We start from the raw sequence: 18,148 nt of genomic DNA, 5'->3' as shown, positions 1-18,148 counted from the left end.
CATATGAAGGCGTTCTCTTGTATTCCGATGTTGTGGAGTCTGTTAATGATGGTGTGGCGAAAGACGATGTTGAATGCAGAGGAGAGGTCGAGAAGGATCAGGGAAGTGTTTTTCCTGTGATCAAGGACTGTTCTGATGTCATCTGTGACTGCGATGAGCTCAGTGCTGTGGTTGGCATGGAATCCTGATTGGGAGATGTCTAGCAGGTTGTTTTGTTCCAAGTATTCGGGTAGCTGTTGGTTAATGGCCTTCTTGAGTACGTTGGCAAGGTAGGGGAGCAGAGGGATCAGTCGGTAGTTTTTTAGTTTGCTGGGGTTGGTGGGTGGCTACTTCAGGAGATTTCTGATTTCTGCATGTTTCCAGTTGTCCGGGAAGACTGCAGTGTAATGGAGGTGTTGAGGATGCTGGTGAGTTCTGTGCTGATGTGCTTAGTACCAAGGTTGAACAGTTGGTGGGGTCATGTGTCGGTGGGTGCTCAGGAGTGAATGGATTACATGATGGCCGAGGTGAATTGTGTAGTGAGCGGTGTCCGTGTGGTGATTGTCCGGCACTGGTTGGTCGAGGCTGCTGAGGTTGAGGACTGTGGGATAGAGGTCGAAGTTTTTGTATACGGTGGCAATCTTGCTGTGAAAGTAGTGTAGGGGGGGTTGCAGAGTTCTTGGGAAGGGTGGATTGTGTTCTCTTTGGCTGCTGGGTTGGAGTATTCTTTGATTATTTTGAATAGTTATTTCATGCAGTTTGCTGCTACATCGATGCAGGTTGTGTTGCCTGCTCTTTTGGCTTCCTTGGTCTGCAGGTTGTAATAGCTGGGGCCCGCGATGTGGGTGGCTCTGTCAGTAGGGTTCCTGAAGGATAGCCATTGCTTCTTGAGTCTGTAGCAGCTGTGCTTGGTGGTTCTGAGCTCTGGATGGTCATGAGCTTTTGTGAGATTTAAAGAAGCGGTCAAATTGTATAGCTATTTGGGACCTGCAGAGGTGGACTACAGTAAAGTTCTCTGAAATGTTCATCAATGTGTGACAGATCTCCTCAGTTATTCCATGCTTGTTCATTTGGTGATATCAGGTGTTTTGGCTACACAGTACTGGTGATGGACAACCCTCGTAGCAGATATGTCTTTCAAGAATGTGACATGTATAAGTTACAGTTTGCTGCTGACCGCTGTGCATTATGGTATTAATTTCATTCTGGGCCATAATTGTTACTTATTCAGGAGAGTAACTATGTAATGCCAAGCCAAATCATAGGCCATCCGTTCTGAGTTTCCTGCTAATTGAAAGCAGTTTGCTGGTTAGGCTGTTCCCAATCTGTGGATTGTAAGCCGAGAATTGCTCTTGCGGTCATGACAGTTTTGTAGGCTCATTTGCTGAAATGTGAGGTAGTGTAGTTAGGCAATAGCAATGTTATCAACTGTCTTCCGTAGTGTATAAGCTCCTAGGAGATTTTAATGGTGGCTGGTCATACATTGCAGATCTTGGCAGCTTGAATTGAAAAAGCAGTGCCTCATACGTATTTCTTATAATAAGGTGGTATGATGATAAGTCGTGCCAACCTGGAGTGCAGTGTCCACAGGTATAGCTGTCTTCTTTCTTGGGATGCTTTGTGGACAAAGCAGAGTGCCTTGAACATTGCCATTCTGGCTATAGGTAGTCATTGGAGCAGTTGCAGGACTGTAGTTCTCTTGGGTGAAGGCAGAGAAATAGCCTTGAGGCAACATTGTGGATACGTTGTATTTTGTGCATGATGAATGCGGGTGCGCAAAGGTTTATGCTGTTGGCATAGTCAGCCTTGGCAATTACGAGTATGAGGATGGCTTGCAGTTTATGTTGGTATGAGAGATGTGGAAAGATGCAACATAGGGCCTGATTTAGAGCTCGGCAGTCGGGTTACTCCGTCACAACTGTGAAGGATATCCTGTCTGCCAAATTTAAATCCCTTTATATTCTATGGGATTTAGATTTTGTCAGAAGGGATATCAGTTACCGTTCTGATGGAGTAACCCATCCGCTGAGTTCTAAATCAGGCCCATAGTGCCTTCATTGTGTGAAAAACACTCTTTGAGACATTGTTAACATACAGTATCAAGAATAGGATGGAATCCTTGGTTTTCCGTAGGAATCTAACTTCTGTTGATATTGTTGGAGGGGATTCAAGTTCCTTAGGCCAGTGGTCCTTAACCTTTGGTCCAGGAGCCCCTGGGGATTTGTTAAGCCTACTCAAGGGGACCACAACAGTGTAGAACATTAAATAATACAAATAGATTAATAAGTTATATGCCAATAAAGCAGAAAAATGTAAAACTGAACATTTCAAATCATTCTGCAAATGTGAAGGAATATGGAATTGGAGTCTAAAATTGGAGTTAGGGCTTGATTTAGATTTAGGGCAGAAGGGTTACTCATCACAACGGTGACAGATATCTCATCCGACAAAATATCAATCCCATAGGAAACAATAGGATTTATATTTTGGCGAACGGGATAGCTGTCACCGTTGTGACGGACAAGGTATTTAAAGTATGCACTGATGGATGGTTATTATTGTCTCTTTCTATGGTGGTTAGGTCATGTGTTGTTATGATGTTGCCTGTGCTCTCCTTAAGGTCTTTTCCATCTTTTTTCTTTTTGTGATAAATTAATTGAGGATTTTGTCACAGAAGTCTTGTGATTGTGGTGTTTCTGTGTTTTGGCACTTTGGATTTCACAATTCTGTTGGAATAAGATGTAGTTCTTTGAAAGAGCAATCTGCTTCAGTTATGCATGTGGAGTAGTGGTGTCTTTTTGTGGTGCTGATGGCTCATCTGTACACTGTGTTATAGTAGCTAAGTGTGCTTTTGTCTGATACATCTTTTGATGTTCCCTACTTGTGCTGTAGTGTATTAAATTGTGTTTTCATTCTTTTAATGTTGTCATTAACCCATGTGGTGTTCTTTTTGTGGTCAAACCTGGATTTGGTCTCTGTTAGTATCTGTTTGTCCAGTGCAGTGGGGATCCATTTGTAGAAGGGGGTATGTTTTTTGGTTGCATGTTTCTTGTGGTTCTTTTAAGGTGGTGTTGAGTTAATGGATGTTTAGTTTTTTTCATTACTAGTATAAACCTTTGTTGTTGTTGGGTTTTGGTGTCTTTGATGTGTCTTTGATGTGTTGCCATTGATATTGTGTTGATCTTGAAAGTGATATTGTGTTCAACCCAGCTTACACAGGAGTTGTCTGTAACTGTGACTTATACTAAAAGGCATTTTATTTTTTTAATCTGTTTATTAAACATAATACAAAAGCAACAGTACATTCCACTTAGTTAAGAAAGAGAATAAACATCTTCTGTACTCATGTACATCTACACGTATTTGTAAATTTTGTACAATACGGTTTCAATTCAGCGTACTGGCATACAACTTAAAATTGTGCAACTTGTAACAATAGTCATATCAATTATTCTGCTTAGGTATATATAGTAGCGTCATGAATAATAGAGGTAACATTAGGCTGTAGAGGCAAGAGAGGTATCTTTACTTTACGTGTGTATAATGTAATTAGTAGTGGGGTCAGGTCAGGGCTAACAGGTTAGTGGTACACAATCTTGTTACCTAGATTCTCACCAGGATAAAGCTCCACTTGTCACTTGATTTTATGTTTCAGTTGGGTATGGTGATGTCATGCTGAAATAGTAGGAGAGGTATGAGGGATCAGATGTTATGAATATTGAACAGGGGATCCCCCATCGGGTGCCTAGCGTCTCTGGGAGGGTACATATCGTCTCTGGTTTAAATTTTTACTACAAAGAGATCCCAGTTTTCAGCACCCTCTTGTATCTGACCCTTATATTGCAATTGTCTTAATGAGTGAGCCTCTGCTAGTGTGCAATTGTACAGGTCCCTAAGCCAGGCGGAGTAAGGAGGGTCATTTGGGGCCTTCCAGTGTGTGTCAATCAACCGCTTGTATACCACAAATGCGAGGTCTATAAACTTGTGAGTATGTTTGTCTCCTTTGACACGATGCCGTATACCCAGCGAGCATGATTCCGGTATGGGTGCAAGCATGTGAGCTACAATGTCTGCTGTGGTTTCAGTGATGCGACGCCAACCAGTATTTACTGGGTGGCAGTCCCAGACCATGTGATAGAAATTAGCTGCAGGAGTGGCGCACCTAGGGCATTCTGGTTTAGAATTTGGGTATATTTTATTGATACGGGCCGGGGAAAGATATGACTGATGAATGTAATTAAATTGAGTGTATCTCAGTCTGGTATTGCACGATACGGACTTGATCGTGGCGAGGGCTGCTTCCCAAGTTTTCTGGGTGATTGGTGTAGTAAGGATGGAGTCCCAGCGGAGTTTAACCTGAGCTAAGTCAGTGCGGGCACCTGTTAGGAGTATTTTATATAGTTTAGTGATGATGCCCTTTGCATTGCCCATAGTAAGTATTGAGTTAAATAAAGGAGATTTGCTGTGTTTGTAGGGATTGCGTCCCCAAAGGTTGTGTAGGAGTTTGGTGATGGCACTGAATGTCAAGAAGGCCTGGGGTTGCATAATTCCAGCAGATACCAATTCTGCGAAGGTACTCGCTTTAGAGCCCGTGTAAAGGTCCCCTATGTTCAGTGTTTTAGTAACGCGTATATCATGGTGAGAGGAGAGAGCATGAATACCCGGCACTTGAGAGAGTGGCAGTGAAGGGGAATAAGGGGGGGTTGGGATTCTGCCCTGGACATAGCTCCGCCAGCAGAGTCTGGCTGTATGCAACAGGGGAAATTAATTAGTGGATAGGGGGGTCCAGCTAGCAATGATGTCAGTATCGTTTGTGGTGCTGTGTAAGCAGTTATTGCTGCACACTCTGGGGTGGACGGTTCGCTAAGCCACATGGTTACCCATTGAAGCTGGGCTGCTGCATAATATAGTTCAAAATTCGGCATGCCAAACCCGCCTCCTTCTTGTGGATATTGTGTGATGGCTAGTGCTACCCTGCGTCTGTCCTTGCCCCAGAGTAAATCAGTCAATAAAGAGTGTAGTTTATGAAAAAACGAGCGTGGCAAAGATATCGGGAGTGCAGTAAAGTAATATAAAAATCTCGGTAGGATTAACATTTTGGCTATGGCCGCACAGCCCAAAGGGGATAGAGGAAGTGAGCTCCATAATGACAATGAGCCGCGGGTAGACCGGAGCAGTCTGTCTAGGTTGCCCTCTCTTAGGTCTGCCATGGAGTGGTATATATGAACACCTAAATCCTTAAAGGTCCGGTGTGTCCATGGCAGTTGGTGTTGGGGTAGTGTCATATGCTGCTCATTGGGTATGCATGTAAGAGGAAAAATACACGATTTAGTCCAGTTGACGTGCAAGCCAGAGGCGAGGGCAAAATTATCCAGAATTTGCATTACCCCTGTTATGGAAGCAGTATGATTGCGCAGGTATACCAGGGCATCATCTGCGTATAAGGATATAATATGATATGTATTAAATTCTGGGATGCCCCATATATGAGCGTAACTACGAAGCTTAATTGCCAGTGGTTCCATAGCTATTGCAAATAATAAGGGAGAGAGCGGGCAACCTTGTCTAGTGCCTCTGCCGATGGGGAATGCCTCTGACATTACTTGACCCATTTTGACTCGGGCTGTTGGTTTGGAATATAATGTTGCGATCCAGCTGATGAAGCTGTTCTGAAAGCCAAACGCTTTAAGAGTACGAAAAAGATAATCCCAGCCTAGCGTATCAAATGCTTTTTCTGTATCTAGAGATACAGCAACTGTTTCTGTGGCGCTATGCATTATGCGGATTAATCGTCTTATATTTAAAAAGGTATTTCTCCCTGGGATGAATACCGGTTGATCAGGGTGAATTAAGCTTGTTAGGTCAGGGAGTAGTCTGTTTGCTAGGATCTTCCCTAGAAGTTTTCAGTCAGAATTTAGAAGGGAGAGTGGTCTGTAAGATCTAACGTCCAGTGGGTCACGGCCTGGTTTTGGTAGCACCACTGTCAGTGCTTCGCGCATGGAGTCCGGCAGCTGTTTCCTATTGCGTGCTTCGTTAAACACCTCAAGTAGAGGTTGCAGGAGATGAGTGGCTTGTGAGTTATGGTATTCCACTGGCAATCCGTCTGATCCAGGGGTTTTGCCACGTGCCATTTGAGAAAGAGCTAAGCGTAGTTCCTCAATAGTAATGGGGCCATCCAGTGTGTCTGTGTTGTCGGTAATGTTTAGGTTTTGTGGAATCAGCGCCAGGAGTTCAGTCAGCTGTTGTTCAGGTGGGGGGATGGTGGGTTGATATAGGGAGCGATAGTACATGTGAAAGGCCTCGTTAATTTCAGTCTGAGTATTAACCACAGCTAATAAGTGCAGCCTAATCACACCTATGGGCGAGGATTGTGATGGCTGACGGACCAGCCATGCTAACAGTTTGCCCGACCTGTCTCCCTCCGCATGTTGCCGCGCTTTAAAATGTCTGTAGTCATGCTTGCTTAGTCTAATGTCAGCCTCTCTGTGATTAGCCTTCAGCGAATTCAGTGTTTCTAGTGAGGCTCCGTTTGTAGAGACCTCTATCTCTGCCTTACGTAATTTGGACTCCAGCACTAGTAGCTCCTTAATAAGTGTTTTTTTGACCCCCACAGAGGCTGCTAGGCAGTGACCCCGAATTACAACTTTGTGGGCGTCCCATTCAGTGGCGCGTGATGATGTTGTGTTTTTATTTAAGGAGAAATAATCCAACAAACACTTGGCTAGCTCAGCGTGAAAAGGAGGATCTGTGAGGGCATCTGGCTGCAGGCGCCATGTTGGAATACGAGTGTGTGTGCGGCCCCATAGCAAGGTAACATAGAGCTGGTTGTGGTCTGATATGGTGCGAGCCAGATATCCAGATGTAGTTATTTTTGGAATTATGTCAGTTGATGCGAATACCATATCTATTCTTGTGTGTAGTTTGTGCACTGGTGAGTAGGAAGAATATTTGCGGAGTGTGGGGTGTCCGGTTCTCCAGATTTCTCTTAGACCATTGTTGGAGGCTCAATCTGCTAGGTCGAGTGAAGCTCGTCTAGCTGGAGTACTGTCCAGTGGGGGAAATGAACGGTCCTTCTGAGTATCTAAGACACAATTAAAATTGCCACCCCATATGGTGTTTATTGCCGGGTCGCTAAGCTTACTACTTTTGAGTGTCCATAAGAATTCACGTTGGTTTGCATTGGGAGTATATAGTGCTACTAATGCTATTGGGTTGCCGTCTAGGGCACCTTCTAGGATCACATAACGTCCATTTGGATAGCATTGTGTGCGAGACATAACATATGGGACCCAGTGGGGCTATCCAGATCGACACCCCTCGGGCGTATGTTGAGAAGGTAGTGCCATATAATTGTCCCTTCCATTTTGCTTTTGTGTTCTCCAGCGAGGGCTTAGCCAAATGTGCCTTCTGCAACATGACAAAATGTATTTGGTGTCTCCTGAGGTATGTATAGATCTGTTGCCGTTTGCGCAGGGATGACATGCCTCTTATGTTCCATGTAAGTATTTTATATTGTGGGGTGTACTGTTGACTCTGGGAGGCCATGAGGTATTTGTAATTATGTACGGTCGCATTGCAAGTTTGTGGATCTGGCTCTACGCGTGTTAATAATGTACTTCGTGCCTATTACGCCTAGCCATTTTGTATTGGAGTTACCTAGCATATACTTAATAATTACACAGTAATGACGCATACTTCTATTGTCATAGACTAATTTCTGTAACAGGGATGTATCCCTTTTAGTGAAAACAATAACATTAACTATGTATAACAGTAACTGTGGTTGTGGCAAGGACGGTGGTGTTTCAGTACTTGCCAGCCTGGTGTAACGGTCCGTATGGAGCTTCAGGTTAATGGGTTCGAACCAATAGGAATCCCGGCCCGTTGTGCTCTTGGTGATGGTGCCTCTGTCCGGGGGCATTGGTGATCAAGATGATGTGGCCGGGAGTGACGATGAGTCGGAGGCGCACCCTGGTGGTGCTTAGGTAGCTGTTCGGAGTGAGTTATGACCCCATAGGTGGGGCAAGGACCAATGTACCGTAGCGTTTAAGTCTAAAGTAGCTAGCAAATGTCATCTGCCGTCTGTAGAGAAAGATTGGGGCCCCGGGCGGAGTCCGTAGAGTCAGAGTTTACCTCCAGGTCCGGATCTGCTTCTGCTTGTCCAGACATGGACGTTGGAGATGCATTGACAAAGCGAGATGTAGTCTCTAATAGTAGAGATCGCTCCTCACAAGACTGCTCGTGGGTATGTTTGGTTTCTTGCTTTCTGCGGGGTCTTCATTTATCCTTCGGGGGAGGCCTTTTGTCTGTGGAGTTTCTTGTGTTTACCGGGTCAGCGAGGCCTTTAGCGTGTAGCCAGGTCCATGCATTCTCCAGTGTAGTGAAAAAGAGAGAGTGCGGGTATCATCCTGTATTCAGAGTTTGGCAGGGAACAGCAGAGTGTATTTGATGTTGTGGTCTCGTAGTCGCTCTTTGACCCGAAAAATGAGTTGCGCTTTTTCTGTACCTCCGCGGTGAAGTCTGGGTAGGCTGAGATTTCCGCACTTTCGAAGTGTATTGGGCCTGCTTTACGGAACAATTGCAAGATGAGGTCTCCATCACAATAGTTAAGGAGTCTTGCTATAAGGGGGCGGGGTTGAGCGCCAGGAGGCGAGGGCCTTCCAGGGACCCTGTTGGCATGCTCTATAGAGAAAAACTTTGGGATATTGTTCTTTAATATCGTTTCCGTTAGCCATTGTTCAATAAACAGTTCTGCGCTAGGGCCTTCGACACGTTCAGGAAATCCCACGAAACGGATGTTGTTGTGGCGTGACCTGCCTTCAGCGTCTTCGGCTCTGCGCTTTAATGCTTCCACCTCTGCCGATACAGCCCCCATCTGTGATTGGAGGTCAATTATCGATGGTGAGAGGTGTGACGTGTCTTTTTCCAGACCTGCAACCTTTTCAGCTAAAGCCTGTTGGTCTGTGATCAGCAGGTTAACATCCTCGACTACTGAGCCTATTTTTGCTTCCAAGGTGGTTTTGGTGTCTAATATAGCTTGCAATATCTTTTCAAATTGTGTTGTGTGTGTTTGTAGTGTTATTCCATCTTTTGTAGTGCCTGGTAAGTGACTGAGTGTTCTGCAGGTGGGGGTGATGCGCCGGAGTCCATGTTCCCTGGGGGTGCCCGAGGGGCTTCGGTTTGCCCATTGGTTGTCTGTAATATAATGTTATTGCAAACAGCTGTGTTTTGCACTGTGTCAGTCGATTAACATTGCAGGAGTTTGTCACATTTATGTAGGTAGCTTGTTTAATGCTGGGCGGAGAAGTTTTTCAGTGTTCTAGTTCTTGAGCACAAGGAGAAACAGGTTTAAGTGTTGTAACAAGGTCACGGGCTTTATAGATTCACTGTGTGGTTGGTTTGCATTTTATTCGTAGGTTTAAGCCATAGACTCTGCTTGGAGCAATCAGATCCGGGTTAGGGTGCTTGATGAAGCAGCTCACTGGTTGTGTAATGTGTGCCCCGCAGAGAACTTGGGTTTTTGAGTAGATGGCTTTTAGTGGGTACACAAAGTCTCGGATTACGCCAGCACTTGTAGCGATTCCGAATGGGCAGATCTGTTTTTAGCTAAAGTTTGTACTGTCACCTATATGTGCAATTGTTAATAGAGGCACTTGAATATTTTGTAAGTGCCGTGACTCGATCAATGTCGCCGGTAAGGCGCGAGGGTGATCGCAGGTTTGTGCCCGTTTATTTGTTTTATATTCGGGGAGTATAATACCCTCCCATGTTTCTGCCGCAGCCCCAAGCCTAGCGCAGTCCCAGCCACCTACTTCTCAGTACATGGGGTCCGCAGCTCCTCGAGCAAACACTGCATTCGGGGCCTTCAGGGAATTGCGGGGATCCACCTCCCCGCTCTTTGCTCCTCGATGAGGGCGGTTCAAGCTCTGAGGGCCCCCAGGATGGGACGCAGGGAGTCTGCCGGCCCAGCTCGCACAGTGCAGCAGACGAGGCCACACCTCCAGGTGGGCGCGGACCACCGAGCGCAGAGCCCCTGGGCATCAACACAGTCCCTCACCTGCTCCGAGGGCAGCGATCCTGGCTCAGGAGCTGGTCCGGTACGCGACCGCGCGGGGACCGCGAGTCCGCCACCAGCTTCAATTCAGGCAACGAAGGGCAGCTTTCCGGCCCGACGCCGCATCCAGGCAGGCCGCACCCTCCAGCACTCGGCCCGGCCGCTCTCCGAGTGGCCGCTCGTCCCTAGGCGCTCATAGCACCCAAATCAATCTGATGCACCACGGTGATGTCCCCCTTCACAGAGCAAGCGACGCCCGTCGTTTTTAGGGCACAGGCATCTGGAGCAGGATACTTAGATTAGGCCGGGAGCGGAGCTGCGAGTTATGCGGCCATCCCGGTCGCCATGTTGGCCACACCCCTACTAAAAAGCAAATATAATGTCTGGAGCCTGTCCTGTGCGGTGAGTTGGGCCAGAAATGATTTGTTGAAGGTTGAAGGCTTCAACATTGGTTATGATAACTGTGGTTGTGGTTAGATTCTTTTTATCAAACCACATGTTGAGGTCACCTAGAAAGTCTTAAAGTTGGCATTTCAGTGTGGTGGTCTAATAGGAAGGAATAAGCTATAGTTGGAGTAGGGTGACGTCGTATCATCATGGATTCATAGCCATCAATGGTGAGGTTTTCAATTGATGTAATTAGTAGTGATTTCCTATGTATGACAGCCAGAGTTCCTCCAAGTTTGCCAATTCAATTTTATCTTTGTTTATGATGAGACAATCAGGTAGAATGGAGCCCTGGCATTTGGGTGCATATCTTTGCTGAGTCATGTGTCTGTAACGAAAGTGAGGTCTAGTGTTAGTTATGTGAGTAGGTCAGAGATGTTAGAGCATTTTTTGTTTGTGGATCATGTGTTGAAGAGCAGGTTTTTTAGTTATTATCTTTCTTTCTTCTTCATATCATGGTGCTTTGTGAGGGTGGGTGGTGTAGTACTGGCAGAGGTGTTGGGGAGTATTGCATTTTGATGTGGCTGATTTGGGGGGTGTATTGTGCTTGTGGATTTTGGTGGAGGTGGAAAGGAGAATGTTTTTTTCAAAAAATGAACATTTTGAGATACTTTTGCGTTTATGTGGAGCTTTGTGTTGGATAGTGGTGGTGTAGATGCTGTGTTGCCTGATGATTTGGGTAGTATGTGGGGAGTTGTGATAAGAAGTTACGACTAGGGGACCTTTTCATACAGTCACGCCTTCCCATTGTCACTGGTAACTACAGAATTTGGGAAGGTGTCCACAATTAATACAAATATGTGGTGGCCAACTAGGGAGATTTTCCATCTTGTTTGTACAATTACTCCTGTTTTTGAATAAATGTTAACATACAGAGTACAATGACAATTGAAAATGTTTGTGAATACCATAACGTTCAAATCTAGTTGTTTGATGAAATTTCCAATGACCACCTCCTTACCACTTTAGCGTGAATGCCCCTTTTCTCATTCCTACCACTAAAAGCTCCTGAAAATATGCCTGTCTTGCATATTTTCCTTGATCTACATCTGTCATTTACAACTGTTCAGGGAACGTGTCATATTCCTATAGATAAGTTAAGTAACCACAATAGAATACGAATCTGGCTCTATTTCCTCATCCGATATTCTTAATACACATAATGAGGTGAAAGAATGTTCCTCAAAATTCCGTGTAGCAATTAGCCTGTAAGTTTTCATTGAGATCCCTCATGTTAAGTAGAGTGATGGAAGTCTAACTCGGGCATGAGAAACTAGACAATGGAGTTAGGATGCGATTGTTGTTCTAACCATCTCTGTTGAAAGTAGCATAACTTTCGGGTTCTTATTTTAGAATACTGATATCTGCATGATGAAACATCTGAGATGCCCATAAGAGAAAAACACTGGCTTCGTAACCATAGTTTTGTTTTGTTTATTGTTTTCCCATGGGCGGTATCTCCCCTTTGATAAAGAATTAAATAATGGTTTCTCTCTCTGCCGGTGTGGATTGTAAAATATGCTACCAAGAGTGTTTTAACTCAGACCTTTGGCATTCGTGCCAGGTGCTGCGCATGAGAATCAGGCAGAAATGGCATCACCTGCCACAAATGAGCTATGTAGTGCTGCCCGTCCCAAGAATGGGACCGCCCGAGCACTGGGTAGGTTCAAATGAGACTTTTCTACGCACATCTACAGATTTCGAGTAGGCCTGGGCTAAATTCTGTTTACGCTGGTACATATGTTTTGCAAGCAGCTCTTTTCTTATTGAGGCACCAGCTCCTTTTCAGAAGACTGAACCTCTAACTTATGCTGTACTTTGTTGACTCGCAGGTTTTTTTATGAACTGAGGGACTCTAAATGGAAATAAACATGTTTGTATCCCTATTTCGCTGTCTCCTAGCTAAGTGGCTAAGGTCGTCGTCCTAAATTGCAGCTTGCCCCATACTGCTTCCCCGCACTCCCATCACTTTGAACACTTTTACAATTTCACTGAAGCAAATGACTCAACTGCCAGAACAGGTTACCACTGCCCCCTTGAAGCCTCTCACGCAAATACACACTCTCGAATGCTGGCACATTTGGTCCATCTATGGCTCCTCACACTTGCTGTGATGCAGGAGTCGTGTATATTTTTCCCTGTTTGAAACCTCTTATAGTTCTGTCCTCTTCTGCGAGATGCAGTGTGTCCTTTGCTGTGCCTCTCGTTGCCATTAGTTACGTACCAAAATGGCTAACATTAGTAATTTTGCTTTGAAAGTTTATTATTAAGCTAAATTGTAAACGTTATGTTATTTGTCGAGTGGGTGGGGGACAGGCATACGTCCAAAGTTTGAAGGAACTCAAAAGCTGCTGAGTGGAACTTGCTTTCGCGGTGACTGCCATATGCAAAGCAGTTGTACTCAGAAGTTGTTTAATTTAAAGGAGCACGCACGTCAATGTTATCCATTTGTACATTGCCTATTCACCACTTATTGGAAGTTCTCATTTTATAGTCAAGAATAGTTCCATTTTTCGTGGCACCGGAGCGTAGTAATGTAATAAGAAGTGGATTAGAACAAGAAGCTAAACATTGTCTTAGATACAGCATTCGTTGCAAACAAACTAACCTTTACATATCTCCTTTCTCTGTCATTTCAAGCGTGCGAGTGCTCTCACATCGGCAATAATTGCGACCCGGAGACAGGACACTGCGTTTGCCCTCCAAACACCATTGGCGAGAGTTGTGATAAATGCGCACCAAATTACTGGGGCCACAGCTTTGTCGGCGGGTGCAAGGTGAGTCACTATCTTCTCACATAGTGGTGATTAGGGGCTGGTCTTGACCTGGGATAAAATGTTGTGCTACCAGGGCCTGGAAAGTAGAATGCCTTCAACTTAGCCAGCACCTCTGGATGTGTCTGTAAATGTTCCTATCGGCCCTAAAGCTAAGTGCAGATCTGTCAGAAAGGTGGAATATTGTCTGTTGGGAACAAGTAGGCCTTGACAGGGGAATGTGAAACCATCTCTCATAGGGCATTGTGGTTTCGTTCGCAATTAAATAGGAGAAGCATTTTTTTACACTGTTGCATTGATAATTAGGCAGCCGAGCCCCAGAATTTATAGCTGGTAAATTATGCTGTATTTACATCAATAACTGCAGCCTTGGTGGTAGAAATGTTAGCGAGGCTGCGTCTTAAATCATATTTTTATGTGATATTTAACTCTAATTTAGCATGATCTGGAATAGCAGTGCAATCCCCCGTTGTTCTTTGTTCCGCAAATAAAGCAGCGCTGCTAACTTCTGATTTTAGCCTTAACAGGAATCTTGGCGCCCAAGGCTCCCTTCTGCTACCTATGCATGTTTTGTGGAAGCTCATTATTCTTGCGGCTCGGCGAAAACACGAACACCTGCAATCACAATGAAATATCAGCCGCATCTCCGCTTTTAGCATGTGTCTGCTAATCCAGCCCTGGCAAGGTGTAAATGGCCCTCTCGACTGAACTATTGCAATGGCAGCTCCAGTCATAACTCAAGGGTGGGGGAAAGCTGCATAAAATTGGCTTCTTGCGTAAACAAGCATTACTTTTTCCTGGAACGTACCTTATGGTATTGGAAAAATTGTGAACTCAGCACGAAGGTACAATAAGCTCCGTATTAATCTTCATCCTTGGAAATTTTGATTTGAAATATGTAATAAATAAGGAAGTCATTCATATGCGATGCACACTTCTTCACATAAAGCTCAATTGCTGCGTAGATGTAATAACACTATTAAGGATGCTCCCAACCTTTATGGGATTGTCCTCCTTTCTGAATTTAGCTACGCATTTGCGTGCCTAGGATCCTCTATTTGAATATTTCAGTTTTCCTCACATTTAGCTGGCGGGAGAGCTCAGAGGGTGGGACATTAACAGCTGAAGCAGCACCGAGATCATTAAGTCAAAGTGCGCACTCTGCTCAGGCAGAATCAGGCCCTCATTACGGGTTTGACAGATACCGGAGGCCACCCGCCAAACTAGTACCTCCACCGATTGCCAGTGCGACCAGAACACCACCGACCCTATTACTGTTTCCACCCGCCAGCCTTGCGGTGAACAGGGCTTTAATATTGACGCTGGCTCATAATCTAGCCAGCAGTAATTTGGCGGCACATTGGGTACAGCAGCACCCGTCGCACTTACCACTGTCCATAATTCAGGCAGTAGAAAGCGCAACGAGTTGGTCTGGCTGAAGTCTGACATATATTATCAGTCAGAATTGATTGATATCTGGTATTTGATGTGCTCTAGACACCCTATCAGTCTATATAGAGATCCAGAGCGAGATCTGTTAGAAATTGGGTTTTTGGTTGGCAGTCAGGTTACCCTCTGTCCAAGCAAGAACCCTCACTCTAGTCAGGGTAAGTCACACACAATCCAAAATTAGCCTGTGCCCACCCTCTGGTAGCTTGGCATGAGCAGTCAGGCTTAACTTAGAAGGCAATGTGTAAAGTATTTGTGCAATAAATCATACAATACCACCATATAGCACCACAAAAATACACCACACAGTGTTTAGAAAAATATATAATATTTATCAGGATAATTGTAGGTCAAAACGAATAAAGTTGCAATGTGAATTTGTAAAGATATCACTGAAAAGTGATATAAAGTGTCTTAAGTCTTTAAAAAGCAAACAAAGTCTCTTTCAAGCACAAAGTACCTGGTTTGGAGTGGAAAATCTCCGCAGAGGGCCGCAGAGAAAGAGATACGTGGAAAAATGGTGTGTGCGTCGATTTCTCCCCAGCACACACAGACTTGCGTCGTTATTTTTCATGTGGGGAAGTCGTGCGTCATTTTCCAGTGCACGGACAGTCTCTTTCTGTGGATCGCGGGGATTACCAGATGTCCCGGGTCTGTGCGTGGATTCTCCTGCTTGTTTTCCGGCTGCGCGTCGTTCTGCGCGGCTGTGCTTCGAAGTTTCGCTCTCACAGCAGGCGTCGCGTCGATTTCTCCTCTGGAGGTCGGGCGGCGTTGTCCTTGCGAGGCCGTGCGTCGAAGTTCCGGTCGTCCCGAAGGCATTGCGTCGATCAGCGTCGGTGTGCACTGTTTTTCTCGCCGCGGAACAAGCTGTGCATCGAAAATTTCGGCGCACGAAGCGTCCAAGTGAAAAAGAGAAGTCTTTTTGGTCCTGAGACTTCAGGGAACAGGAGGCAAGCTCTATCCAAGCCCTTGGAGAGCACTTTCACAACCAGACAAGAGTTCAGCAAGGCAGCAGGCCAACAGCAAGGCAGCAGTCCTTTGTAGAAAGCAGACAGGTGAGTCCTTTGAGCAGCCAGGCAGTTCTTCTTAGCAGGTTGTAGTTTCTGGTTCAGGTTTCTTCTCCAGCAAGTGTCTGATGAGGTAGGGCAGAGGCCCTGTTTTATACCCAAATGTGCCTTTGAAATGGGGGAGACTTCAAAGAGTGGCTAAGAAGTGCACCAGGTCCCCTTTCAGTTCAATCCTGTCTGCCGGGTCCCAGTAGGGGGTGTGGCAGTCCTTTGTGTGAGAGCAGGCCCTCCACCCTCCCAGCCCAGGAGACCCATTCAAAATGCAGATGTATGCAAGTGTGGCTGAGTACCCTGTGTTTGGGGTGTGTCTGAGTGAATGCACAAGGAGCTGTCAACCAAGCCCAGCCAGACGTGGATTGTAAGGCACAGAAAGATTTAAGTGCAAAGAAATGCTCACTTTCTAAAAGTGGCATTTCTAGAATAGTAATATTAAATACGACTTCACCAGTCAGCAGGATTTTGTATTACCATTTTGGCCACACTAAATATGACATTCCTGCTCCTTTCAGATCAGCAGCTGCCACTTCAACAATGTATGAGGGCAGCCCCAATGTTAGCCTATGAAGGGAGCAGGCCTCACAGTAGTGTAAAAACGAATTTAGGAGTTTTACACTACCAGGACATATAACTACACAGGTACATGTCCTGCCTTTTACCCACAGAGCACCCTGCTCTAGGGGTTACCTAAGGCACACATTAGTGGTGACTTATTTGTAGAACAAGGGGAGTTCTAGGCTTGGCAAGTACTTTTAAATGGTAAGTCGAAGTGGCAGTGAAACTGCACACACAGGCCTTGCAATGGCAAGCCTGAGACAAGGTTAATGGGGCTACCTAAGTGGGTGGCACAACCAGTGCTGCAGGCCCACTAGTAGCATTTAATCTACAGGCCCTAGGCACATATAGTGCACATTACTAGGGACTTATAAGTAAATTAAATAGTCTAATCAGGTATGATCCAAAGTTACCATGTTTAAAAAGGGAGAGAGCATATGCACTTTAGCACAGGTTAGCAGTGGTAAAGTGCGCAGAGTCTAAAAGCCAGTAAAACAGGGTCCAAAAAGTGGAGGGAGACAGGCAAAAAGTTAGGGGTGACCACCCTAAGTCATGTCAGGTCTAACAAGATCCCATTCTCCCCCAGCATCACTGCCATAGTATGTCTGAACTCCATTAAAGGTCATTAAAGAGAAAAGAGGAAGCTAGCCTTATCTGTGCTGGGCCTATATATATAGAACTTACCATCATTGTTGTGTACATAGTGCTGAGCACGGTAAAGCTGTACCTTCCCCGATAGTCTGCTCATGTTTTCCAGATCATGGATTGGAATATTTTCTTGTAAAGAATGACAAATCCACATTTCTTGGGTGATTTTATCATTCCGCTTGTCACAGTGGTGTTTTCTGCTCCACCTGAATAGCTAGCACTGAAAACCCTCACCACCCAATTTCTTTTAAGTTGATCCAGTTCCCTCCTTGATATCTGAACCTCCTGGAGGGGATTTTGTCAGGGGATTTTGTGGCTATATAAGTAAGGATGTTTTATCTTTTAATATAAGGAATCAAGTCATTCACATTGAATGATAGCAGATAAAGGTGGCTTTAGCAACTTTGACCCACCGTATCCTGATCAAGATGTCTGTAGTCAGAGAAATGAATGTAATGTATCTATATGGGGCTTACTAGATGACTCAGTGTTATGGTAGACAGGATGTAGGTGGGCTACTCCCATCTAGTATATCATTATATTCAGGCCTCACGAAACAGTAGTCCTGTCCTGTAGTAAGATAATATAGTATATAGTAAAGTAATGTTATGTTCCGAGCAATATCATTACCTGTTTTACAAGGGTGGTCCTAAGTGAGGTTATTCTATGCAACAAAGGATTTGCAAACCAGGTAAAACCAATAAAATACACACAGACAGAGAACTCTATGGTTTTTATTTAGTGAGCTACATTTAATGGGTGATATTTCTCCCTTCCCTTGCCCCCCAGTGCCTATGAAACTACTAACGTAAATCAAACCAATTGTCCTTGGCATACGTCTTTGTAAACATAGATGTCTTTGCACAGCTATCAAAGGCAAAACACCAGTTCCAGGAGTTACAGCCCAGGTGTCCAGGGTCTCTCTGCAAAGGAGAACGCCACACAACTATCCCTCCCATGTTTCACTACAATCCAGTATACATGGATAGACAATACCCCAAGGTCTTTGTGTCACACGAATGCTACCTTGATGCCTGCCCACACCTTCATGCCCTAACTGACATTCTTCAAACTTTAAGGTGGGAACATGACTTATCTCTTTCATTGTTGGTGGCTTTAAGGGATTCCCATCTGACCCTCCCTCCCTCCCATTTTTTAATGACATTCTCCAGTCTCCT

At 45.0% G+C, this 18,148-nt stretch overlaps 1 protein-coding gene across 7 annotated transcripts in view; it reads left to right on the top strand.

Moving 5' to 3' along the window:
* LAMA2 (laminin subunit alpha 2) overlaps positions 1-18,148 on the top strand; it is a 3,379,260-nt gene that overhangs the window by 2,049,293 nt on the left and 1,311,819 nt on the right. For all 7 annotated transcript variants that reach the window (XM_069234829.1, XM_069234828.1, XM_069234823.1 and 4 more), the window contains one exon: positions 13,121-13,257. In XM_069234829.1, coding sequence (XP_069090930.1) covers positions 13,121-13,257 — 137 coding nt within the window. The remainder of the gene's footprint in view (positions 1-13,120; positions 13,258-18,148) is intronic.

This window comes from Pleurodeles waltl, chromosome 5 (assembly GCF_031143425.1).
Source record: "Pleurodeles waltl isolate 20211129_DDA chromosome 5, aPleWal1.hap1.20221129, whole genome shotgun sequence".
NCBI classification, from domain to species: domain Eukaryota; kingdom Metazoa; phylum Chordata; class Amphibia; order Caudata; family Salamandridae; genus Pleurodeles; species Pleurodeles waltl.
Note: the sequence above shows the minus strand (reverse complement) of the source record. Positions and strands in the feature narration are given on the sequence as shown.